General features: G+C 57.3%; 1 protein-coding gene across 3 annotated transcripts in view; it reads left to right on the top strand.

Moving 5' to 3' along the window:
- Per2 (period circadian regulator 2) overlaps positions 1–20,671 on the top strand; it is a 33,950-nt gene extending 13,279 nt beyond the window's left edge. For all 3 annotated transcript variants that reach the window (XM_023722078.1, XM_023722077.1, XM_023722079.1), the window contains exons 6-22: positions 1,542–1,593; positions 2,141–2,283; positions 3,509–3,587; positions 5,441–5,547; positions 5,966–6,119; positions 6,266–6,374; positions 7,049–7,174; positions 7,592–7,676; positions 8,551–8,713; positions 8,794–8,900; positions 9,582–9,746; positions 10,531–10,770; positions 12,934–13,700; positions 14,530–14,716; positions 15,396–15,585; positions 15,979–16,129; positions 19,080–20,671. In XM_023722078.1, coding sequence (XP_023577846.1) covers positions 1,542–1,593; positions 2,141–2,283; positions 3,509–3,587; positions 5,441–5,547; positions 5,966–6,119; positions 6,266–6,374; positions 7,049–7,174; positions 7,592–7,676; positions 8,551–8,713; positions 8,794–8,900; positions 9,582–9,746; positions 10,531–10,770; positions 12,934–13,700; positions 14,530–14,716; positions 15,396–15,585; positions 15,979–16,129; positions 19,080–19,229 — 2,975 coding nt within the window. In that variant the 3' untranslated portion in view covers positions 19,230–20,671. The remainder of the gene's footprint in view (positions 1–1,541; positions 1,594–2,140; positions 2,284–3,508; positions 3,588–5,440; positions 5,548–5,965; positions 6,120–6,265; positions 6,375–7,048; positions 7,175–7,591; positions 7,677–8,550; positions 8,714–8,793; positions 8,901–9,581; positions 9,747–10,530; positions 10,771–12,933; positions 13,701–14,529; positions 14,717–15,395; positions 15,586–15,978; positions 16,130–19,079) is intronic.
- Positions 20,672–24,971: the final 4,300 nt, after the last annotated feature.

Below are 24,971 nucleotides of genomic sequence, written 5' to 3'. Positions count from 1 at the left end.
GGACTTTCACAGGGGGTATTCTGCACAGAGCTCGGGTGCAGGGTAGGGCGTGAGATGGTTCCAGGCTGCCTCCCCCAAGAGTGCAGGTCAGAATGCAGCAAAGGACAGGGCCAGAGTTGCCCAAGTCTAACTTGATGTGACCGGAACCTTGGCAGAGTGCCACCCTTGGCCTGGGCACCTGTGAGTCAGGCCTGAGGATCAGGCCAGCCAGTTCCTGCAGGAGAGGAGGCGGGTGAGCCTAGCCACTCAGCCCTTCCTGTGCCTCCATGTGCTCACTGACCCAGGCAGCTACAGCAGGCTCCTCTGGAAGCCTGCACCCCCACCTTGGCACCAGTCTGTCGGCAGTGAATGGCTACCTGTCCCTCCTGGGCTCGGACTATCAGAGCTAAGGTTGAACCAAGGATCCGGAGCTCTGAGCAGCAAGGGAGATGCAGAGCAAAGGACAGGGCCAGAGTTGCCCAAGTCTAACGACGTGGCCAGAACCTTGGCAGAGCACCACCCCTGGCCTGGGCACCTGGAACCATCACCATTTCACCTCTAAGGCCTCCCAGGGTGGGGGTGCTCACAGGCTGGGGACCACTCTGCTGCCCTCTGCCATTCTGCCTGCAGCAAGGGCCAGGAAGAATGCTGCCCTCTTTCCCACTGGCCTGTGAGCTGCACCCAGCAGGCATCCCCAGGGGCCACTAAGAGGAGGAGCACCCTGTGGATCCGGGGTGGTGCCCTCCTCCCCAGGTGCAACCCGTCCATCAGGCCACGGGCATTGGCCATGAGTCAGGATGCGGGTAGTGTCCGGCCGTGTGGTGTGAAGGGTGTCACTGTGCCTGTGGGCTCACCGCATTGAGGGTGGTACCATCCCCCCACCGTGGTGACATCCAAATCGTGGTCTGAACAAAAAGCGCAGCTGGGTGAATTCTCAGAGGCCTTGATCTGGGCTGGCCACTGCATATCTGCTGCTTCGCCTTGAACTCACCTGCTGTCTTGCTCCTTTGAGTAGAGGAACTTTGTGTGGATGAGCAAAGCCTAACACTCTGTCCTACAAAATGTCTTAAAACGCTTTTGGGAGCATCCACCCCTTCATGACCCGCTGAGGTCCCCCAAGCCTTTGTTCTCAGGTTGTTACTGGATATGTAAATTTTTAAATTTGTTAGTGTTTGTCAAAGTGCTGATGTGAGCCCTGAGTTGTTTCTGTTCTATCATTCTAACTAGATATCCCCAAGATAGGGAGCTGGAGGTCTGCGGGAATTTCTTGTGGGCGAGAGAGGGAAGCATTAGTGGGCTCTGCAGGGCCCTTGGGGCAGTTTCTAAATTTACACTCCTTGTGGTAACTGTGTGGCCCTGCACGATTCAGGAGAGAGCACCCTTCTGAATCTTCCTAACACAGGAAGTAGACAGTGGAAGTGTTCTGACCTGGGGTTCCCTCACACCTGGTAAGCGAGCAGTCCGCCCACTAGCCAGCCTGTTTCTCATCTGTCGGAGAGACCAAGCAGCCTGTCTGCCTTTGCTGTTCCGACAGACGACTGATGCACGGCTGTTTTTTACAGATTCCTTCACCCAAGAATGCATGGAAGAGAAGTCTTTTTTTTGCCGGGTCAGGTAAGTCTGGCTGCCCTGAGCGTGTGGTGCGGGCTTTGCCCCCACAGCGCCCGTGGCAGGGTGGAGGGGAGCATGTGTGCCTGCTCTGGTCCCTGTGGGGCAGGCAGTGACTGTGGGAACTCACTTCATCGGTACGTCTCAGGAGCACCTGAAGTGCTAGGAGAGGAGCTCACGGAGGGTGGGTTGCCTGCTTCTTGTGGGCAGCGTCCCCCACAGGAACGTGGCCAGGGAGGTGTGCCCCAGCCTGACGCACATAAGGCCTGTGCTTTGTGTGTTTCCAGTCAGAGTCCCACAGTTTTCCAGCAGGCTGTTGGTACAAGACAGGGTCAGAGGTGACCCTGGGACTGTTGGGGGGGGGGGCTTGGGCCCCCACAGCAGAAGCAGCTTCCTTGGTCTAAGACACCTCCCCTGGCCAGGTGTGTAGGCCCAGGCGCTGCTGCCTCCCATGGCCCCAGGGTCCCATGAGGGGCTGTCTGGAATGGAGGGCTGAGCAGCAGCCACAGTCAGCCCTGCATGGGACTCCAGCTCCACCCCCCTCACCCCGCAGCGTCGGGAGGAACCATGAGGATGAGATCTGCTACCAGCCGTTCCGCATGACGCCCTACCTGCTCAAGGTACAGGAGCCGCCGGGGGCCGAGAGCCAGCTGTGCTGTCTGCTGCTGGCAGAGAAGGTGCACTCCGGCTATGAGGGTAAGCCCTGCCCTTGCCACGGGGGCCACGGGGGACAGCGGTGCCCCTGGCCCCAGCTGGGCTGTCCCCCTCTCGCCTCACCCTGTGCAGGTTTCCATCCTTCCTGAGCTCAACGCAGGCCTTTTGCGTTCCCACACAGTGAGGGCGAGGTCAGCATCTCTCATGTGCCCCCTCCCCTGTTCTCCCTTTGTCTGCAAAGTGAGAGCAGTCAAGGCCTTGCTGTGCTATTTTCCCCTTGGTCTCCCGGGCCCCTGAGACACAAAGTGCAGGTTCCTCCCTTCACTGTACCTCCTGCCTTCCCCTGGGTTTCCCTTCCCGCCAACCCCTCTGGCATCCCGGTGATCCCATGGATGCAGCATGTCCCCACCTGTCCCCTCCTCTGCCCGTGGTCATTGCCACTTGGTCCAGGTCCTTCCCTCACAGCCCAGTGGACCTGTGGGGCTGGCAGCCACAAGGTGTCGTCCTCAGGCCCTCATGCTACCACACTATGACACTCCGGTGCTTGGATCTGCCACCGTGGTGGCTCTGCGGTCTCAGGACCCCGCCTCCCTGGGAGCAGGTGCAGGAGGAGTCCAGGTCATGGTGCTGGCTATGTTCCTCAGAAGCAAATGACCGTTCCCAAGTGCACTCTTGCCAGTGTTAGGAAAGCGTTTTAAGCAGGCATGTGGTTTTCTTTACCATGCTCAGGGCAGCCTACACGTCGAACATTCCCTTCCGGAAGCTCAGTAAGGATTAGGGGGCCCACCTAGATTTCAACACATTCTTCCCTCAGATTATCATCTCCAAGAACAAGACAGGTTGGAATTCCGCAGTTGAGGACATTTGGGAATAGATGACTGGCTTTATCAAATTACATCGTCGCCTTTGCTGAGCCCCTATAGAAATTGAAGCTCTCCGATGCAGAGGCTTGCTGAGAGCTTTGAATCCAAACGTGTACTTCAGTTTCACATGAGAACCACTGAAAGTGGCCACATGCACGGTGCTGCTGGGGAAAGCCCATGAGGCCCTGTGGTCTCATGAATGGGGGCCCTGCTGACCAGGACTATCTGGGAGTGGGCATGGTGGGTGATGGGCACGGCCACAGCCTGCTCTGCCCTCCAGGCAGGGGGCTCGCTGCTTCAGATCCCTGGCTGCCCAGTGTGCTAAAACCGTGTGGTGTTTTCTAGCATGTGAAATGTAACCACTTCTGAGAATCCAAAATTTGTGCAAAATTCTGTTTTTTCAGCCCCAAGGATTCCTCCTGAGAAGAGAATTTTTACAACTACACACACGCCGAATTGTTTGTTCCAGGATGTAGACGAGAGGTGAGTGGCAGCAGACACCCGTGGCCTGCCCACCCTTTTGGGTTCTGTGTTTGCTCGAGGTACTCTGAGTCTTGGATGCCCTCAGTAGTTGCCTAGTAGCAACAGAGCAGATCTCAGTGAGCTGTGTGGAATTACAGCCGGGCAGCCTGCGCAGGCCAGCGCGTGGATTGTACTTACGAGACAGGCAGAAACGCCCACTGTGCATGTCCTGCGCTGTGCGTAGGATGACGTCCCCCAGATGAGTTCTTTAAATTCTTTTATTAGTACACACATTCGCAGCACATGATGACACTCATCATCAGTGTGTCACTGGGAGTTGTGCGTGGACATAACACATCTCAGTTCTTTCGTGATAGAGCAAAAATTCCTGTCACCAAGCAATGACACAGCGGCTTTGAGGCTGTGACACAGGAAGTGCCCCATGAAAACGTGACGTGCAGTCCCACGCGCCGCACAGTACTCGCTAAGGACGGCGAGCAGACGCGCCCCTGCTCTAGGTGTTCCCGCTACTGCGACCTTAGAGCCTGCTCTTTTCACTTGGGGTGTTAGAGTCAAGTGAGGCTGAGCATCACTGCAGTCCTGTTCTGGGAGCCCGAGGCAGGAGGACCTCTAGCTCAGGCCCAGCCTGGGTGGCTGACTGAGACCTTGTCTCAGAACTTAAAATCGGCTAGAGATGTAGCCCTAGGATAAAGTCCTGGGTGCAGCCTCTGGTACACATACACGCAAGCACACACACACAGCAACTCAGTGAGACATGGTGTCACGGGGGGTTTCTGGAAAGCCTGTCCTCATGGTCCAGGACAGAAGGGTGATGCACCAGTGCCATGTATCAGGATGGAAGTGTGGGTGGCCTGGCAGGATCTTGAGGGGTCTTCCAGCCTGCATGCAGTTCTGGCGCCTTGAGAGCCTTTCCAGCTCCTCCTCAGACTCACAAAAACATAAACTCCAAAGCTGCTGCAGGCGAGTAGCCCTGGCCCTCCCTGTTGGAGCACCAGCCCAAGGCAGAGCTGGGAGCTGCGCTGGCCAGGTGTCCCAGGAGTCTTACCCATTCGGAGTCTGCTCCCCCGACCTACTGTCTCCCCCCTCATTGAGGCGCCTCCTCTCCCCTCCCTGTCTCCTCCCCCCACCACCTTCCTTCCTGCTCCTCTAATTGGACTGTGACCTGGGAGGGTGCCAGGGACACTGTGTCCTCCCTGCCCGAGGAATGCACAGGAGTGAGAGAAGGAGGGAGTCGGGAAAACACCAGGCACACAGCGAGTGCTGCACCACATGGAGCAGGAAGACTTAGCAAATCCAAGGCACAGGAAGAGAGGAAGCAGCCATCTGTGGGAGGCCTGGGGTGCTGGGCCCTGTGGCCAGCCTATTCCATGGTGACATGCCCGCCCGAGGGACACAGGCAGGGGCAGTATGGGTGCTGGTGGATTCCTGAGCCACCAAGCAAGGGCCTGGCCACCACCTGTGGGAGCCACAGCTAGACAGACCAGCCAGGCGACAGAAGGATACCTCCTGAGTTGGACCCAAACAGAAGGCTTTCCAGGCGGTCTTAGATTGCAGGCCCCGTGTGGCCAGCCTGATGGTGCCATGAGAGAAGAGAGATCTACACTCATTCCTGCAGGAGATGAGACACAGCTGCAGCTCACAGGCCAGAGGAGGAGTGCGGCGTGCGGGGCCCAGCCTCACGTGGCTTTGGAATTCACATGACTGGGTTGATCTTCCTCAGCGCCCAGACCCTGACCTGGGCGGGTCTGGAGTCTGACCCATGAGTCTGTCAGTTGCTGGAGGGGGCTGCCGGGCTATCTGTCTGGTCATTCTCCAGCCTGTGCCCGGCTCAGCATGTGTCCCTTGCTTTGCAGAGCGGTCCCCCTCCTGGGCTACTTACCTCAGGACCTCATTGAGACGCCTGTGCTCGTACAGCTGCACCCCAGCGACAGGCCCCTGATGCTTGCCATCCACAAAAAGAGTAGGTCATATTCCTGCGCTTCCGGGGCCCTTCCTGTGGCCATGCAGGCTCAGGGCAGTCAGATGGCTGAGGACACAAGCAGGGGTGCCCTGCTCCCCACGAGTCCCAGCACCTCAGCTGCAGACAGTTGAGAGGAGCACTAATGTGGGGCCCCAGGTGTCCCAAGGTCTCAAGTGTGTCACCTTCACTCCTGGCTCCAGTGACAGGAGGGGTCACCACTCAGCAGTAGCTCGGAAGGCACTGACCAGCCAGGGGAGGGGATGATGCATTCACACCTCGCCCAGCTGTCAGGCACGTGACCCAGGAAACCACCCTCGTCGCTATGGAGAGCCAAAGAGGGCCGACAAGGACATCACACCTTAGGCTGCCTGTGACTGGACCTGGCCTGACACTGACCCTGACCCTGTTCTCACCGCAGTCCTGCAGTCCAGCGGGCAGCCTTTCGACTACTCTCCCATCCGGTTCCGCGCCCGGAACGGGGAGTACATCACGCTGGACACCAGCTGGTCCAGCTTCATCAACCCCTGGAGCCGCAAGATCTCCTTCATCATCGGGAGGCACAAAGTCAGGGTGTGAGTATCCCCCGCACTCCCCTCCAAATCCTGGCCACCCACCTGAGAGGGAGTGGAGGGGACACGGTTACCTGGGCTGGGTGGGAGGAGGTGGGGCTCGGGGCAGGTGAGGTGGTGTGTTATACTCCGAGGTTGAAACCATGCAGGGGCCCTTTGAATGAGGACGTGTTTGCGGCGCCCCCATGTGTGGAGGAGAAGGCCCTGCACCCCAGCGTCCAGGAGCTCACAGAGCAGATCCACCGGCTGCTGCTGCAGGTGGGTGGGTACCTGCACCCTGCCCGCCTCACTGCCACTGGTTGTGGGCCCCCCACTCAAATGACTCCACCGTCTTTCCTGGGCGTCCCCGAAGCCCGGTTTGGGCAGTCTCCGCTGCCGAGATCCTCACATATCCCTCAGCATTTCTCAGCCTTGCAACCAAGCATCTGTGTAGGAGCCAGCAGCCGGAGGGAGGAGGACCCCAGACCCAGACCAGCTTCATCCTGGCTCCTTGGGCCATATACAACCCATACAACCCCTCCTGGGGGAGGTAAAGCTTAACTAAAAGTCCTGGCACTGGCACTAGGGCATGCAGAGCATTAGTATCAGAAAGAGCAGTGCGGTACTGGCAGCTCCACCCCTGAGCATGCCTTGGCTCTGTTGGAGACTACAGAGCCTAACAATACCTGGGTTGAGTTTTGGTTTTGAAATCCAGTAGAACTGGCTGGCCACAGATGTGTGCTGGTGGGTAGGTTAAGCCAATCCCCGTTCAGGGCCTCTCCTCCCCTGGGTGCCTCTGGTAGAGAGGCCAGGAGTCTGCCTGGGACCCTGACTCTGGAAGAGAGGCCAGAGGGTCTCCCTGTGAGACGCCAACAATGCTGTCCTCTCTGCAACCCCATCGAGGGAGGAGCAGGGCGCCACAGTGCCCACACGCTCTGTCTGTTCTCTTGCAGCCCGTGCCCCACAGTGGCTCCAGTGGCTACGGGAGCCTGGGCAGCAATGGCTCCCATGAGCACCTCATGAGCCAGACCTCGTCCAGTGACAGCAACGGCCACGAGGATGGCCAGCACCGGAGAGCCGTACGTCCCTTTCTGTCCTTGCCTCCCGACAGCCAGGATGTTTCCTTGAGGGCTGTGTCATAATCACTTTGAAGTTTTAGCAGCTCAAAGCCAAGGTTTTGCATGTGGTTGAAAATGTTTGTAGGGCAGACAACACAAGCACCAGTGGAGATTTAAGTGTACGTAGATAGAAAGCCTGTGCCATTTTGCTCTGTGTCCTGCTAATCTTCAGGGCCCTGGCCTAGGTTCTACCTAGCCCAGCATCTCTGATTTGTCGCTCAAATCTGCTGAGCCTTCTCTGTGTCACTGGGAGGCTTCCAGCTGTGCCCCGTGCCCACTGGGGACAGATGGGAAGAGGTCTCCTGGAACGAATCACTGGGGGCAGATGGGAAGAGGCCTCCTGGAATGAATAACATGTTTGTTTTGTTTTTCTTCAAGGAGATTTGTAAAAATAGTAACAAGAACAAAATCAAAAGTCAGTTTTCCCATGAATCTGGAAAACAAAAGAAAAAATCTATAACAGGTAAAGAAAAACCTCAGTTTCCTTCACAGTATGTTAGTTTGGTGGCGAAAAGCATTGGTGGGTCAGAGCACGCTAAAGGGCAGTCAGGCTTACTCTCAGGTGTGCCATCCACACCCTCCTGGCCCAGCAGAGGACGGGGGGCAGGGACTGGTGTCCCTTGGGCAGGCAGCTGTGGACCTGTGCAGAGCATGTCTGGGCCCAGCCCTGCTGCCGAGTGTGCTTGGTGTGCCCTCAGCTCGCCAGTGTGAGCAGCCTCACACTCAGCTCCAGCATGTATGCTGGCATGCGTGTGTGCACAGTATCTCTGTGGAGTGGGTTCTGCAGTCTGCAGTTCTCCAAAACAGCCTGCCTGCACTGGAAAATGTGGTACGGGCCTTGGGGACATGGCTCTCTGCCTACAGGCTCTGGGGCAGCAGGCACATGGTGTCCATGGTGGGCACAGCCCGGAAGCTGCAGCATGGAGCCCAAGTGGCTGTCATGGTCTAAGCCTTCCTGTGAGGGTTCTGTTTGAAAATGTAATGCAAGCCCCGTGGGGCCTCCTAAGTTTAGAGTTCCTCCAAGGCCTGGTCTTTCCCTCCTAAGCCCTGAACTCCAGAGAAGCAGGTCTGCCTGGGCTCCCTCTCCTGAGCTCCCTCTGCAGGGCACCCTTGCATTCTGGCGCCAGCTGCTGTGTGGGCCATTTGCACCCTGGGCGCACACATTTCGTCCAGGCCTTGCCACTGGGTAGAAGTAAATGCTTCATGAGCACAGTGTGCCTCTGGAAGCAAGAATAGTCAATGAAAGAGCCCACCGGGGAAGGGCTTATTCCACTGAGCCATCTCCCTGGCCCAAGAATAGTCGATGAAAGAACCCGTGTGTCTCTTTATTTTTCCAGAAATGCAAAGTAGCACCCTGGCTCAGGTGAAAGCCGTGCCTGTTGCAGAGAAGGACAGCTCAGGGGCCGGCCTGCCCAAGGCCAGTTTCCCGGAGGAGCTGTCTTGCAAGGACCAGCCCTCCTGCTCCTACCAGCAGATCAGCTGCCTGGATGGTGTCATCAGGTACCAGCCACTTCCCACCTTCCCCACCAGGGGGTGCTGTCCACACCGCCTGCCCGCTGAAAACCCCATGGTCCACACAGGTACTTGGAGAGCTGCAGCGAGGCTGCCACACTGAAGAGGAAGTGCGAGTTCTCTGCACACATCCCATCCCGAAAGGCCACGGTCAGCCCTGGGCTGCACGCCGGAGGTACCATCCGCTCTGAGCTGTCCAGTGAGCTCACTGCCACCCCAGGGATCACACCAATGTGAAACCAATGCCTTCCCTCCCGTGCTGATAATTGGACCAGTTCACAGTAGAGCATAAGGCTGTCGCTACTTTTAAAAAGATCACAGCAGCTGAGAAGCCAGCAGCCAGCTGGACATCAGGATGACTCTGGTCTCGGGACACTGCGTGTTGGAGCAGGAGTCTGTTCAAGTTGCGGGAGGCATGGGGACACTGGTCCTGCCTTGTCTCCCAAGGGCAGCCCTCTCCTGTGTGCCCCAAAATCAAGTGAGCACCCTGGGCTGTGTTGCCGGGGTCCTCCACGATCACATCGAGCAATACGTGCCGGTGGGGCTTTCACACACAGAGAAGCAAACTGCTGGCTGCTGTTGCCACACTGCTTGTGGGAGATGTCCCTGCAGCAGGCCACAGGGGCTGTGGGTCTAGACAGCGCCCAGCCGCCCAACTGCTGTGCCCCTCCCAGGGGACTTGGGCTCTGAGTGAGAAGTTGTTCCCACTTCAGAATTCCCCTCTCTGTACCACCTTTCTCTTGGGCACAGGCCAGGCCCAGTTGTCTGGGGTGGGGCCCACAGGGCAGCAGTGGCTCACTGGGGAGCTGCAGTCTGTCCTGAATGTCCATGTCTGCTCCTCTTCTCTCCCATAAAGAGGCCGCATCGCCCTCCAAGGTGAGCAGCCACGCAGAAGTGAGCGCCCGCCTGAGCTCCCTGGCGCTGCCCGGCAAGGCTGAGAGTGTGGTGTCCCTCACCAGCCAGTGCAGTTACAGCAGCACGATCGTCCACGTCGGGGACAAAAAGCCACAGCCAGAGCTAGGTACGTGTCAGGCTTCTAGAGGGCGTCGGGGGAGAACAGATCTCACAGACAGCAGTGAGAGCTCTGCTGCCACCTTAGACTTTCAGATCTGGCTAAGCTTCCCAGAGGAGCTCCCCTGTAACCCAGGAGGAAGTTCTGGGAAATCTCATTCTCTAAAATGCAGGGTGAGATACTGCCAGGTGGGCCCCGCACAGGGCCTGCCTCTTGGCAGTCCCTCTCCTGGCACCCTTGGGTGGGCCCAGGGCCTGCCTTCTGCCCAGCCTTGCCTCCTGTGAAGAGCCAGGCTGGTGTGGGTCTTGCTGAGATTTCTGGGCCCAAGGTATTCTCGCCTGAGTCTCCTGATCTTCAGAAAACTAAGGAAAATGTGCCTTGAATGTGGGCCTCACTGGGCAAGGAACAGCAGGAGCACAGTGCCTGTCAGAAGGTCTATCCCCGAGCCTCCTCTTTAGGACAGTCAGTGGCCCATCTGCCCTGCTGGGTCCACCCCATGGGCCATATAGTTGCAGCTGCCACCATGCCTGGTCCCAAGCCCAGACGAACATGGCCCGGATCTGCTGTTTGCTCTGGGTGCTGAGGCCATTTGCTGACAAGGTTCTGAGTCCCGAGTGTGGGGACCGAGCCTTGCTGTCACTGCTCTTGGCCTCTTACTATGTGTTTCCCCAGGAAGCCACAGGAAGGTCCAGTCCCCCGCGTGCCCAGGCATCAGGGTCCCTCTGCAAGAACAGCAGCCATGCTGACATGCGCATGGTGTGGGTGACTATGCGCTGGCCCTCTCTCCTCACAGAGACAGTGGAGGATGCCGCCAGTGGGCCTGAGTCCCTGGACTGCCTGCCAGGAGGCCTTGGCCAGGAGAAGGGGCCCCTGCAGAAACTGGGCCTCACCAAAGAGATTCTGGCCTCGCACACACAGAAGGAGGAGCAGAGCTTCCTGCAGAAGTTCCGGGAGGTGCGGCGGCTGGGCGTCCTGCAGGCCCACTGCCAGTACTACCTGCAGGAGAGGTCCAGGGGGCAGTTGAGCGAGCGCGGTGAGGAGTGACACCAACTAACTCGGGGTTCCAAAGCACTTTGTTTTCTGTTATGGAGACCAGCTAGTCTCAGGACCTAATGTGTCCCTAGCCCAGATGCGTCTGTGTGTCACACAGCCCATGGTGACACAGGCTGATTCTGTAGGGCTTTGCAGCCTGGGAATGTTTCAAGGATGGAGCCTCTTGTCCCCAAGAGAATGGCACTGCCAAAAGGACGTAGTCCCAGGCCAGCCCTGCAGAATGCTGCTCAGAGCCATTGCTGGGGAACTTCCTGAGGGTGGAGACCTGTACCTGGCCTCCAGACAGGACCCTGGAGAAGCAGCACCCCCAGCCCTAGAGGCGTGAGCGTGTTCTATTGAGCAGCAGGCAGAAGACCCCAGGGGACGCAGAGCATGGCCACCCACTCCCTCACCAACCTGGCCCCAAGGACAAGGAGCATGGCCATCCCTCTCCCGCCAGGCTGGCCCCAGGCCTGTGCTGCAGACTCCTGAGGCCCCGTGGTACGTGAAGGTACCCTTCAGGCCAGAAGCCCGTGGGTGCTTGGAGTCAAGGAGTGAACTGAAACAGCCTAGCCTCTTCACCCTCTTTCTGATCCAAGAGCCTTGTCCCAGCCACTTGCTGCACCCCATAGGCAAGGCGCCAGCCGGGGCAGAGCTGCACCCCTACAGGAGTGCTCGTGCCCTGGCTGCACAGCTGCTCACGGCAGTCTGCCCAGACCTAGGCACTGAGAGGCCCAGAGCTATAGCCACAGCTCCTTCCAGGGGGCAGGTTTCCAGTAGGAAAACTGCCAAGTAGAACTGATTCTCCCAACTCGGCTCCATAGCAGCTAGCTTTTCTGTGCCATCACTGGGGCAGAGTACTCAGCAGCACAGCTCATGGAGAGGCTTATCAGGCTCACGGCTGGCCAAGGTGGCAGTGGGGCCTGGAACGAGGAAAGGCTGCTCACTGTGACATCTGGGGGCAGGGAGCCAGGAGGCGTTGGGGACAGGAACACAGGCACCTGGGTCATGTCTGCGTCCCAGCGGCCACCTCCACGCAAGGCCCTCCTTCCAACAGCACACTCAGCTGCAGAGCTCAGGGTGTGACTCTGCTGGTGAGCGCAGCGCCCCACAAGCCAGCACCTTCCTCACACACGAGTGCGGGAGCCACTTCAGATCTGAATCGCAACAGCTGGGCTGCCTGCTTGCCATCAGCATGACCAAGCTGCAGAACCCCCTGGCCCTACGGACAGGAGACAGCCCACACCTTCTGCTGAAGGCTCCAGCTCCTCTGCCTGGAGGGAGGGAAGCAGGTTCCTGGGGCCCCCTGGGCCCCGAGCACACACCCAGAGCCCTTCCATCAAGGTTCAGCCCCCTGTCCTCCTGGAAAAGGCCTTGTCTCAGCAGCACCTGCCATCAGAAAGCACGAATGAGGTTCTGGGGCGAATGTGACTGTCACTCGGCTTTCCATCACTGTGATAAAAATACCTGAGACCCAGCTGACCAGGAGGAGAGGGCCCTTGTGGCTCATGGTTTTTGACAATTGATTCTGTTGTTTTGGGCCTGGGGCAAGGCAGGACCTCCTGGTGGGATGTGTAGTGGAAAAGCAGCTCACCTCAGGGCAGCCCAGACTCCAAGCGAAGGAAGGCAAGAGGTCCCAGACCCAGGCCACGCCCTCAGCGACCTCACATCCTCCAGAGACCCCAGAACTGGGGACCACGCCTCCAGCACGTGTGCCTTGGGGACCGCAGTGTCCACGCTGGAGTCATCCTCTGAGCTTTGGCTCTGCTCAGGCTTTGATAGTGAAGCTGAAAACCTCTTTTTAAGAACAGCAGCTGTCAAACGGAAAGATGAGGAAGTTAGATGAGGCTTGTGGCCCATTTTCTAGGTTTCACAAACCAAAATTCTGGTCTAGGTCTTGGGAAACAAGAGACTTGCCAGCTTTTCAATTGTCTTTATTTCTGTGTTGGACCAATAGGGCCCTTTGAATACTGCTTGTCTTGAAGGAGAGGCATGGTAATGCCGGGCAGGGGGGTGGGGGGGAAGAGTGCTGCCCTGCACAGCAGAGTGGTCCTTGGTCCCCACAGTACTGCAGAGGGGTCCTTGGTCCCCACAGTCCCTGGAGGCTCAGAGGTGATGTGAACATGAATTTTTAATTTGAACTGTTGTTTTTCCCACATTTCAGCGGCTCCTGGACTAAGAAATGCTTCTGGAATAGACTCTTGGAAAAAAACTGGCAAGAACAGAAAACTAAAGTCTAAGCGGGCCAAGCCTCGGGACTCCTCTGAGAGCACGGGATCTGGGGGGCCCCCGCCCCACCGGCCCCCACTCATGGGCCTGAATGCCACGGCCTGGTCGCCATCAGACACATCTCAGTCCAGCTGCCCTGCAGTGCCCTTCCCTGCCCCGGTGCCTTCTTACCCCCTGCCTGTGTTCCCAGCACCAGGAATAGTGCCAGTGCCAGGCACCATGGCACCACCGCCAGCAGCACCCCATGCCGGTTTTGCAGTGCCCACTATGGCCATGGGCACCCAGCATGAGTTTGCAGTGCAGCCCCTGCCTTTCCCCACCCCCGTGGCCCCCGTCATGGCCTTCATGCTCCCCAGCTACCCATTCCCAGCCCCCACAAGCCTGCCTCAGGCCTTCTTTCCGGACCACCCCACACTCCCCTGTGAAATGACGCCTACCTCCCAGCCTGAGTTCCCCAGTAGGACCTCGCTACCCCAGCAGCCATGCTCCTGCCCAGCCACCCCCGCCACCCCACCATCAGCCACGGTGGCTACGGGCAGGACTTCCCCTCCACTCTTCCAGTCTCGGGGCAGCTCACCCCTGCAGCTCAACCTGCTACAGCTGGAGGAGGCACCTGAGGGCAGCACAGGGGCCATAGGGACAGTGTCAGCTGGCCCAGACTGCGCACCTGCTCGGGACCAGCAGCCCAAGGCGCCACCAACAGTAAGGATCCTGGGGCTCCAAGGCCAGTACGGGTGTGGGTATCTGGTGGGCTGAGGTTCCTCCCAGCCGTACGGTGCTGGACCTCAGTGAGCCCAGCTGCATGACCCTATGGGAGTCAGCAGCTCACCTTGGGATCAGAGCAGAGGGCAGCAGCTTGCCTGGTCAGGGCAGTGCAGACAGCAGCACTCCCCTGTGAAATGACAGCAGCACACAGCTGGAGGTTTATGGGCCTGGGATGTTCCAGTGAGTCCTCCAGGAAAACACATTTGGGCCAAGTACCAGCTTCAGCCTTCGTGGAACGAGGTGGCAGACAGCCTGGCTCCAGGGGAGGAAGGGAAGGGAAGGGCAGTGTGGCCCCTGGGTCTGTGCCCCAAGCCTTGAGCACCCGTGTGGCACTCTGCTGCGCTAGTGTTTCCCAGGAGCTTGGTGTGCAGCCACATCAGCTGCACAGTCACACACTGGGTCTGTAGGCGTCTCCCACCCTCTGAGGTCCTGTTTCTGAGGTCTTGGACAGCCCTCCAGGACCCCAGGGCCAGAGTTGCCACCAAATTTTGGGCTCAGGGGCCTGGGACACCATGAGGCATACCCCAGGTGTGGCCAACCTTCCCCTGCTCCATGTCTGCTGGTCAAGAAAGCCTGGACCCCTAGGTTCTTCACCAGAGCCAAAGCCCACCACTTGGGGGCACTGTCCTCAGCTTCTTCTTGCAGATGGCTTCAGTGAAACCCTCACCTACTTCCCCAGGCCCTGGCACCCTCAGCCTCCCAGTGTGCATCCTCTTGGGACTTTGTCCCCACAAACTCTGCTGTCTTCTCCCTGTGCTCCCCCCAGCAAGACGAACCCTCAGACACTCAGAACAGCGACGCCTTCTCCACATCCAGCGACCTGCTCAACCTCCTGCTCAATGAGGACCTCTGCTCGGCCACAGGGTCAGCCTTATCAGGAAGTGGGGCCTCTGCCACCTCGGACTCCCTGGGCTCCAGCTCCCTGGGCTGCGAAGTGTCCCAAAGCGGGCCAGGTACGGGGACAAGGTCATGGGTTGGCACCAGAATCATAGGCCAGCATCTGCTCAGGGCCACCTCACCTGCGCTCCCCAGTGACCCCAGTGGAGCACAGTGGACACACGTGTAGACACGTGTCCTGCCCGTGTCCTGGGTACATTCAGGGCCTGGCCATCAGAGATCCACAGCCAGCCTGTTCACTTCTGGTTCCAGCGTCGCTGCAGGTCTCAGCCCTGGCAGCCCTCGCCCTGGGCTCTTGGCAGCAGTTCATCCCCAAGTTAGCCTTGTCTGTGCAGATGTACACCCACTGGCAGGCCTTTAGTGGCCGTCACCTCACTGATGACACACACGCCATACTCAGATCTCAGCTCCCTGTTCCCTGGGCTCCAGGCCTGTGCCAGGTTCAAGGGGCACTGCAGGCTGCTCCTCCACCTAGGTCACAATGCTTCTTCACCGGCTTTGATACAAGGGCTGCAGCTTGAGACGCAAAGGGCCGGGCTCAAGAGCCCCACACCCTCACTCTGGGCCCCAGGCGAGGATCCCCACCCCAGGGCAGCGGATCTCCAAGTTCTAATCATCTAGGTCCTTAAGGCACTGGAAGTGACCCCAGCCTGCACACTGTGACCACATAAGCACCCCCTGCCGGGCTGCTCTCCTGTGACACAGGCTTCACTTGCCTCATTCGTGGTTCCACAGGCAGCAGTGACACAAGTCACAGCAGCAAATACTTTGGAAGCATCGACTCCTCAGAGAATAACCACAGAGCACAGGTGAAGGCAGACACGGAGGGCAGGCAGCTCATCAAGTACGTCCTGCAGGACCCCATCTGGCTGCTGATGGCAGACGCCGACGACAGCGTCATGATGACATACCAGCTGCCTTCCCGGTAACTGTTCAGGCCTCCCTGGGGCCCGGGAAGGGCAGGGCTGAGGAGCCCCAGAGCAGGAGGTCACCCTTGGAAGGGGCAGGTACCCGGGGAGCCACGTCTTACAGACACCTGGTCCCAAGCCTGGCACCATGACAGCTTTGTGCTCTGCTGCACAAGGAGGCGTCTTGTCTCTCTGGCTGCCTCAGAGCTGAAGACCCTGTCTCCCTTGCCCCTGTGAGGACCCTGTGCTCGCCCACAGCAGGAGCTGCACAGCAGGAAAGCAGGGGGCCAGGACTCTGTCAGTTGGGGGAGAGTCAGTCTGTCTCTAGGCTGGGGCCAGACATGGGTGGTCAGGGTGGCACCCGTGGGTAGGAGAAGAATCATACACTCACCGTCCTCCTCTCTGGGAAGGGATGTGGAGTTGGTCCTGAGGGAGGACAGAGAGAAGCTGCAGCTGCTGCAGAAGAACCAGCCCCGCTTCTCGGAGGAGCAGAGGCGTGAGCTGCTTGAGGTGCACCCGTGGATGCAGATGGGCGGCCTGCCTTCAGCCATCGACGTGACGGTGAGCTCCGCCCCACCCTCCAGTGGCGCCACCGCCCACTCCAAGGGGATTCTCGTTTCTGTGCTGTCTGCACTGTCCTGTACTGCGTGCCTCTGCAACAGCCCTGGAAATTGAAACATTTTAGTATTTATTTTAGAAAAGAAAAAGGCCCTGCAAGCGCACGCTCTTCCAGCCTTGGATGGGGTGGCTGCAGGTGCCTGCTGAAGTGTGAGGTTTGGCCCTTTCTGTACTTCTCTTCTCTCTTCAATAAGTCCAAACCCCTTTCCTATCAGTAAAAAATTCAGTGCTGGCTCTTCGCTGCCCTTCTCCTGAGAGTTCAAACCCACAAGTGCCCCTGGCCCATCACTCTCCTGATGCCAGGCAACTTCACCCCACCACAACTGTGGTTGTCACAGTTGCAGGTCCCTAGCTCCTGAGCATGATGACATTGCTCCAGTCAGTGCAGGCCATTGCAGCCAGTGACAGCCACTCTCGTCCTGGACAACTGGTATCTCCCCGGCCTCTGGGTCTCCTCGGCCTGGGCCTGGCATTTGCACCTCCTCTCTGTCCAGACTCCCTGATGGGCTGGGACTTGGAGTGTATGCACACATTCTGGACTTCCAGGCCTGTCCCCTGGGAAGTGTTTTTTTTTGGGGGGGGAGGGGGTGGGGGTGATTAGGGATTGAACCCAGGGCTTTTGTCTGAGCTACATCTCTGCCCTTTTTAATTCTTTATGTTGAGATAGGGTCTTGATAATTTGCCCAGGCTGGACTCAGGTTTTGATCCTCCTTTGTCAGCCTTGCAGAGTGCTGGGATCACAGGTGTTCATGAGCATGCCCAGCTCCCTGTGGGACTGCACATATCCAAAACCCGGCTCCTGATGATCCCCAGAGAAAGCGCTGCCCCCTCCCTCCCTGCTTCGCACAGGGCCCCCTTCTTCCACTTGCTCTGGCTGCATAGCCGCCTGCATTCTCCTCTCATGACAGAGCAGAGCATTCGGCCCTGGGACACCAGGACCAGCTACCCCAGCAGCCCAGCCCACAAGAAGGCACTGCACCTCCACACCAGAGGCCTCCCGGCCACTCACGGCTGCCTGTGCCCCCCCCACGGCCCCACCCCAGGGAAATCACAGCGCCTCTCGGCCCAAATCCCACGCAGTCAGAGCAGGCAGCGCAGTCACACAGACGACCCCACATCTGCTGCCTCTTCCCTGTTCTCTGCCCCTCCACCCCTGCTCTCCTGTGCTCTAGCTCCTGGGACCCTCACACTGCCCATCCTCTGCTGGGAATCCACTTTCCTTGCTCTGGCTTCCTTCAGCCGTTCTCACTTGTGGCACAGTACATAACCCCAGGATCTGGCAGCTTCACCCGCTGCTCATGCGGCACAGAGACCAGAAGTAAGGGGTTGGGGAGCTGCTCAGTGGGCGGGCCCAGCTCAGGTTCTCGTGTGACACAGAAGGCTCTTGGGGTCCTGGCTGTGAGCCGGAAGCCTCAGCACCTTGCTGCGGGCGTCCTTGTGACATGTCAGCAGCAGTGAGGGGCCCAAGGTGCCTTATTCCCTGCTCAGAAGTCACAGGCTTCCTGAGTCCACCTATAGAGTTAATATTGACCTTGTGGATTGATCAGGCCTATAACTTCCTAAGCCAGTGGATGGGGACAGCTTAAATAAATGAGACAAATAAAATGATTGCAGGACTCTGGGTGGATCCAAACCCCCTCATAGAATTCATAGTTCTCTGGGTTAAGACCAGGAACTTCTCTGGGCAGCCACAATTATTAGATTTTAAAGCAAAGGAGGGGGATACTGAAAAAGATGCAAGAATCTGGGCGGGACTTGGGAGTCCCTTCAAGGGCATCTCCAAGCAATACCTGATGCTAATTGAGGAGGGCTGCCATCTCCAGGAGGCCTTCGCCACAGGATGAAGAGACCCGCAGCTCAGTCTACCTAGCTGAGGGTGGAGCCAGGCATCCACAGCTGCAGCCTGATCTGGTCTTTTGAGGTGTCCCAGTTTCACAGGCCACTGCAGGCCTGAGCCGGGTACTGAGTCTGGCGTCCACCTCCAGACAAGGAACCGAGGCTGGGATAGGCTCACCAGTAAACATGGAAAGCTGGTTGGTTAACAGTAACTCCTGCTCAGAGCCACCTCACAGTGGTCTCCAGTATCTGCTCACTTCCTGGAGGAGGGGAAGGACAGATGGGTCAGCGGTAGGTCCCCTGCAGCCTCCTGGGTGCCCTTTCCCAAAAGCCTGGTCTAATTGCACACACTGGCACACCTCGTTCCACTTGATGCAGCATTTTGTCTGCAGGGGGCTGTGAGCACTTCCAGTTAGCTCGGCATCTCTCTCCTGACCAGAATCCAACTCCCTTGCTCTGGCTTTGCCTCTGTTGTGAGCAACCTCACAGCTATGACAACTGACACCAGCCACAGGCACCTTGATTTTTTTCCCCTAGCACTGGGACTTAAAACTAGGGATCAAAACAAAACAAACAAAAAAAAAGAACCAGGGATTGTTGAGCTTCTTTTTAAAATTTCATTTTGAAGCCAGGCATGGTACACACCTGTAATCCCAGCACTCAGGAAGCTGAGGCAGGAGGATTGCCATGAATTCAGAACCAGGCTGAAATAGATAGTAAGTCTCTCAGAAAAAAAAAAAAAAATTAGGGGGAGACTGGGGGGGGTGACTCAGTGGCAGAGCTCTTGCTTTGCATTTGCAGGGCCCTAGGATTGATCCTCAGCACCATAATTTTTTTTTCTTTAAAGTGTTGAAAAGAGTTAGCCAATAGCTCAGGGCACAGGGCCAAAGTCAATCCCCAGTACTGCAAAAGACGCAAAGAAATACTTTTTCATTTTAAGACAGAGTCTCCTGAGTTGCCCAGGCTGGCCTTGTCCTTGCAGTTGTCACGCCTCAGTCTTTACACATACTGCACAATACTGGGTCAGGTGTCTCACTGAGGTCCCCTTTTTTCTAAGGAATGTGTTTACTGTGAAAGCGAAGAGAAAGGCAACTTGTGCATGCCATACGAGGAAGACATTCCCTCCCTGGGACTTAGCGACGCCTTAGACACCAAAGAGCAGGAGAGAGGACACCCCCTGGGCCACAAGCAGGAAGAGCAAACGTAACCTGTGTGGCAGCGTGATGCACTTTAGATGGCGCTTGGGAGACTTGGAAGACCCTCACATTTGTTTCTCATGAAGTGGACATATTTATGTTGCTCCGTTTGCTTGTTTGTTTGTCTTATAAAAAGAAGTTTTCTGAAGGGATGACTTCAGGCTGTGGAAGAAGGGTCTCAACAAAAACACATTTTCATATTTAAAATATAAGTACGGAGTCAGGGGGATGGTTGAGACTTGGGCTGCTGTAGAGCTGGAGGGGACTGAGTCTTCTTTGTGAGGGAAGTGGCTCCAGGGCTCACAAGACGTCTCTGGCTGTAACTGGGCTTCCGCTGAGTGTGCCAGCATCTCCTGGCCCCTGAAGGATAGCCCAAGACATGAGGCCAGGCTGTGACAAGTCACCGGAAAGCTGGGTGCAGCTCTGAGCGGAGGGCTCCTGCTTCCAAAGCCTTCCCAAGCATGTTTAGCTTGGGTCAGATCGCTGCCACTTCAGGACTTTGTCTACAGAAGTTGTCATTCATCCAGCCAGGTGTTGCCGGCACTCAACAGCCTCCCTGACCTCCTTCCAGCATGCCCTTGGCGTCCTTGGCAGTGTGTGCAGCAGTGCCATCGCATCTTCTGGTGTGACACGGCTTTTGTTTGCACTGAGCTGGCTCTGGACGACTTGACCCAGGGGCTTGTGTGACTAGCTCCACAGGGCTCATGCCCACACAGACCCTCCTACATGTCTACACCATGCTCGTATCCTTTTTAGACCATCATGGCCAACCCATAGAGAACATGCTATCAGCCATGTCCTGTCTTCATGGTGAGGCCCTGCTGTGAACCAGGCTCTGCCCTTGACACTGGAGACCCAGTTGTGTCTGTTCCTCACTTGGAGCTCGGACGTTGGTTCCAGCCCAGCAGAGCCAGCGCCCTTCCACAGAGCACAGTGCACGTCTTGGCTCCCAGGGTCCCTTGCGCTCACCCATGCCCACACACTCACAGGCTGTCTGACCCCATGTCGTGAGCCAGCATGGGATGTAGTTTCTGGGCTCTGGCCTGGCACCAACCAGCACTGTTGGCATTCAGGTCACCTGAGCCTGGGGAGAAGGAGGCTACCCTGCCCAGCTTTACCAAACCTTACACTGCCCCAGACATCCCGGAGACTGTTCGGGAAAGCCTGACATTAGTGCCTGGTATGAAGGAGAAAGTACCAGCCAGGGCCACCGAGCTGAGAACTGCCCAAGTTCCTGACGCTGGAAAGGAAACAGGCTGTCCTGTCCCTTGACAGAGACAGAGCTCCGAGAAAGGCACAACTCCTTGTCCACCGCTGGATTGCACAGTAAACTACTTCATGCCTGAATATTAATCCTACTTTTTACAAAATGCAAAAACTTTTGTTGTTTTCGTTTGTTTGTGTTTTGAGACAGGGTCTTGCTATGTAGTTCAGGCTGGCCTTGAATTCAGTGTGTATCTTAGGCTGGCCTCAAACACACAGTGATCCTCCTGCCTCAGCCTCCTAAATGAAGAATTTTTAAATTTACAAAGCAACATCACCTAAAGATGCCCCAGATAAGGTAGGAACTCATCTTTTATGGAAGTTAGATGTTACAGACTGCTGCCTGCCTCGACAGCCAGACCTTAAGGGTAGATGAAGACTGAGGCTACCCTGACCTTAACTAAAGACGAGACTGCCAGAACGTTCTCTACTGTCATGAGTGTTCATCCTCAGCGTTATTTTATTATTTAATATATGCTCATTGATTGTCAACTGCTAAGAAGCTGACCTACTAGGAGAATGTTGCGGACCTGTTTACATTCTGCCGCCAAGCACCAGTCCTGTTTGCTTTGGTGTGTGTGCCTACACGGGTGTCATAGAACTTTCTATTTAAACTGAGCCTTCTTTTCATATATTCCTGACAAGCTACGTAAATAAGCCCTCTGAGTTTGTGTAATGATTTGTTGAGCCTTGCCGGACAAGTGGTTTGTTCATGTGCGAACCAAACTTCCTTCACCCAGTGCAATATACTTGTGTGACTGCTTTTGTCTTTTTATGACTTTTTTGCCTTTTAGAAAATTGGTAAATAAAGCAGGTATATTTTTATTTTCACTCGTATGCTTACTTCTTGTTTGTTGAGTGCTGCTGGGGATCGAGCCTGGGGCCTCGCGTGGGCTGAGCACGGGCTCTGCTGTTCAGGGCGGGCCGGCAGCCAAGTGCGCGTGCATTTAATGCAACACAGTCAAGAAACTGCTAGGGCTGAAAGAGAGCCACTGGAGCTTTTCCAGCAGAACTCCTAGAGTTCTGCAAGGGGAAATCCTTGCTTCCCGAGCCTCTTGGAGGCTTCCCTGGGACAGTGCCTGTCCACAGCACTGTCCCTTCTGTCCACACCTGGCCGTGCCCTAATGAGCTTTCTCTGATGCAGATGGCCCCACCAAGCCAGCATCCACTCTGTCCCCTCCTCCTGCCCCCTCCTCTGCAGCAGCTGCCGCCTGTGTGCTGACCACAGTGCTGAAGACAGGAGCGGGCATGCCACGCAGAGATGCTTTGTGTCCCTGTCAACGATACACACTTCTGGCCCCAGCCCCCCACTCTGGACCTTTCTACAGTGATGGCACCTTAGGAAACCTGGCCACAGAGGTGGAGGCTGGGACTGGAGTAGAGGAATGAACCATCCTACACTCCAGCTCTGGAAAGCCAGCTGTCTCCTGCCAAGTGCTGCTGCAGGATCCAACAGGCCTAGCCAGGCTGGGTATGGTGGCGCAGGCATGTAAGCCCAGCAATTGGGAGGCTGAGACAGGAGGATCGTTGTGAATTTGAGATCATCCTAGTGTACAAAATGAGCTCAAGCCCAGCCTGAGCTGCATAGCAAGACCCTGCCTCAAGAAGACAATAAAAAGAAAAAAAAAAAAAAAAAAAAACCAAGCCAGCACAGCTCTGCACACCACCCTCAGAGCCGCTGCTCACAAAACCAAGGGCTTGCCTGGACCTATGTGCATTTCCCTCACCCTCCAACCCCAAGGCCACGATCTCATTTACTTCCAGACCAAAAGGAGGTCCTGTCAGTGATGTAGGCAGGTTGCCCATCAGGGCGCAGACGGCTGCAGGCTGGCACTGCCTTTGTTCCCCTGGGGATTTATGGCCTGCGCGCTACTCACACTGCTACCTGGTCCCCTTGTGGCCACCGTGACTCTGCCCAGCCTCTGCTGCTCTCTGTTCCTGGCTCGAGAAGATCAAAAGGTCCAGATGTCCAGGAAGCTGTGCTCAGCCACACTTCGAAAGTGGGGCAGCTGGGGGGAGGAGGGCGGGTGTGGCAGCCCAAGATGGGGTAGCCAGGCTTCTGGGACAGAAAAGTCAAGCCACTCATCAGTGGGCCCAGTAAAGGAAACTAAAGCTGATGTCACAAATGGGCCCGCAGGCGACTTCCAATCCAACTGAGGACTCTGCTGACTGGAATGCCCTGCTCTAGCCTTGTGCTCCTTGTTCCCTGGCTTTACTTCTCTTTCCTTTAACTCTAGACAGTCTCCTCTCCCCCACAGCCTTTGATGTCCTATAACCAAGAACAAGCCTTCCTTCTGTGTAGGGTGGTGCTAAATCTTGGAAATTTATAGCATTTCATTGTTGTGACTGTGAAAGAATTCTTGGCTCCTAAGCCCAGTTGTGCTAAGGTTACATTTCTTCTCTTGGGCAATGTCTTGTTTTTCCTGCACTTCCTTGTGCCCTGCCCCCCCCCACTTGCCTTTATCATGTCCTCCTCTGCTCCCTGCATGCAAATCCTCGGTTAACAAGGTGGCCCACCCTGGGTCTTTCCTCAGAGGCCTCCCCAGGACCCTGATCCTGCTGTCCCTGTGTGAAGTGTGTTTTATGCAGTTCTGAAACATGTTTAGCCTTGTTCTCTCAGATAATGGGAGGAGGATGCAGCAGTTTGCACACTTGGGAGTGGATGAAATATTGCTGCACTTGTTACTTCCTGTCTCACTTTTTCCATGTGAGGGAACTGTTGCTGTCCTCACTTGGGAGTCTCCTTTCCTGGGAGGGACACCTAAGGAAAGACAGCTCTGTGGTCCCTTGGGACCCACCCCACCCTGTCAGCCTTTGCCCAAGGAGAGTCTCTGAAGAGCCCCAGAGGGTGGATGGGCCCAGCTCTTGAGCTTGGGGGCAGACTGGGGCAACAGGGGGTGTGGGTGACCAGCTAGGGGAGTCCAGTTGAACACACAGGCTAGGCTGAAGGCAGACTAGGAACAGGTAGGTGTGCTCAGGAGCCCCGAGGGTTCCAATAGGCCTGGAAGGTGACTTTCTCACAGTTCGCCCACCCTGAAGCTAAAGGTCCATCAGACCCATCTTTGGGAAGGTGGGGGGGGGGAGTCTTTTGTCCAGTCCTGCCACCCTGCCATCACTCTTCAGAGGTATTCCCCTTCCCCAGGACTAGGGCCACCCTTTACCATCCCTTCCCATACAGCTGCTCATTGGGGTCAGGGTGTCCTATGCTAAACTCTCAAAGAAGGGTGTCGGAGGGGCTCAAGGCAGACCGCAACAATCCCAGCACAGAAGAGTAGTACTGACCCCATAGGAAGAGTAGGGGGGGGGACAGCACGGTCCCCTAGGAAACTGAGGTGTTCCCAGAAGACCAGGTGTGTGCAAGGGCCTAGTAGAGAAGGCATGGCACCCACCAGCCCTGGTGGAAGGGGCAAGGTCCTGCCCCACCCCCGCCCACGCACTCCCCGCGGCGAGGTGGGGCCGGCAGATGGGCGGCCAGGCCTGGGGTCGCGGGCATCTGCAGACACAAGCGTGCCCGCCGCCTCCTGGACAAAGAGGAGGAGACAAAGGCGCGGCCAGCACCTGTCGCTCTTGGCGCGGCTGCAGCTGCCAACTGTCAGGGGCATCAAGTTACGCGGGCCAGACGGCAGCTCCACCGCAGGGCGGGGGGGGGGGGGGGTTACGGGACACTCACACTGAGGACTCCGCTGACTGGAACGCCCTGCTTCCCAAAGGGACTTGGGAGGCAGGGACACAAAGGGTGGGGGCCGAGGAGGAATGAGAGGGAGGAAGCAAGGAAAGGTGACAGTAGGGTGTTAAAGGGGACAGAGAAATAGAGGTGCTCAGAGGGGGTGGGGTGCTGACAGGGAAAAACGATGCGTATTAGGAGTATTAAGAGGGAACCAGGAAAGAAGAGGGGGAGAGCCCAGGGAGGGACCCTAGTTCCCTGCCCCACCTCCAGATTCTGGGAGTGTGGGGCTGCAGGCGTCTGCAAGAGCCGTGACCCTAACCCTAATCCAACCCCACTGTCCAACTGGCCCCCATCTTCCTGGACTTCGCGCCCACCTGGCCTGCCCCGGGTCAGGAGACCAAGGTCTGGACTGGGGCTAGGGCTGAATCGGGGAAGAGAAGGCACACAGGGTGGACGTATGGAGGGAGCGCGGGACGTCGCAAGGATGCTCACGCGGGGAGTCGCGCAGAGAGCCCCAGTCGCGCGGAGAGCCCCTGTCTCACACTCGGCAGACCGGCTCCTCGAGCAGCTAAGGGAGGGAAGCAGCGTCAGCGGGCGCAGTCCCGGGTCACCGCCCCCTCGAGGTGCCCCCGGGGTCACTAAGGCCGGGCCCAGGCCCCGCCCCGCCAGCTGCCAGGCGGCCGGGGCTGGACAAAGCGCGCCGTTCCTATTGGCCGCAGAGCGCCTCGCGGCAGGCGGCTCGGGATCCACACAGCCAATGAAGGCATTCAGATGCAAATAAGCTCCTATAAATGGGGCGGGGCCTTCGAGGGCCGGAAGACTT

This window comes from Octodon degus, unplaced genomic scaffold (genome assembly GCF_000260255.1).
Source record: "Octodon degus isolate 3935 unplaced genomic scaffold, OctDeg1.0 scaffold00089, whole genome shotgun sequence".
Lineage (NCBI taxonomy): Eukaryota > Metazoa > Chordata > Mammalia > Rodentia > Octodontidae > Octodon > Octodon degus.
The sequence above is the reverse complement of the archived record's forward strand: the minus strand, read 5'-3'. Positions and strand labels throughout refer to the sequence as shown.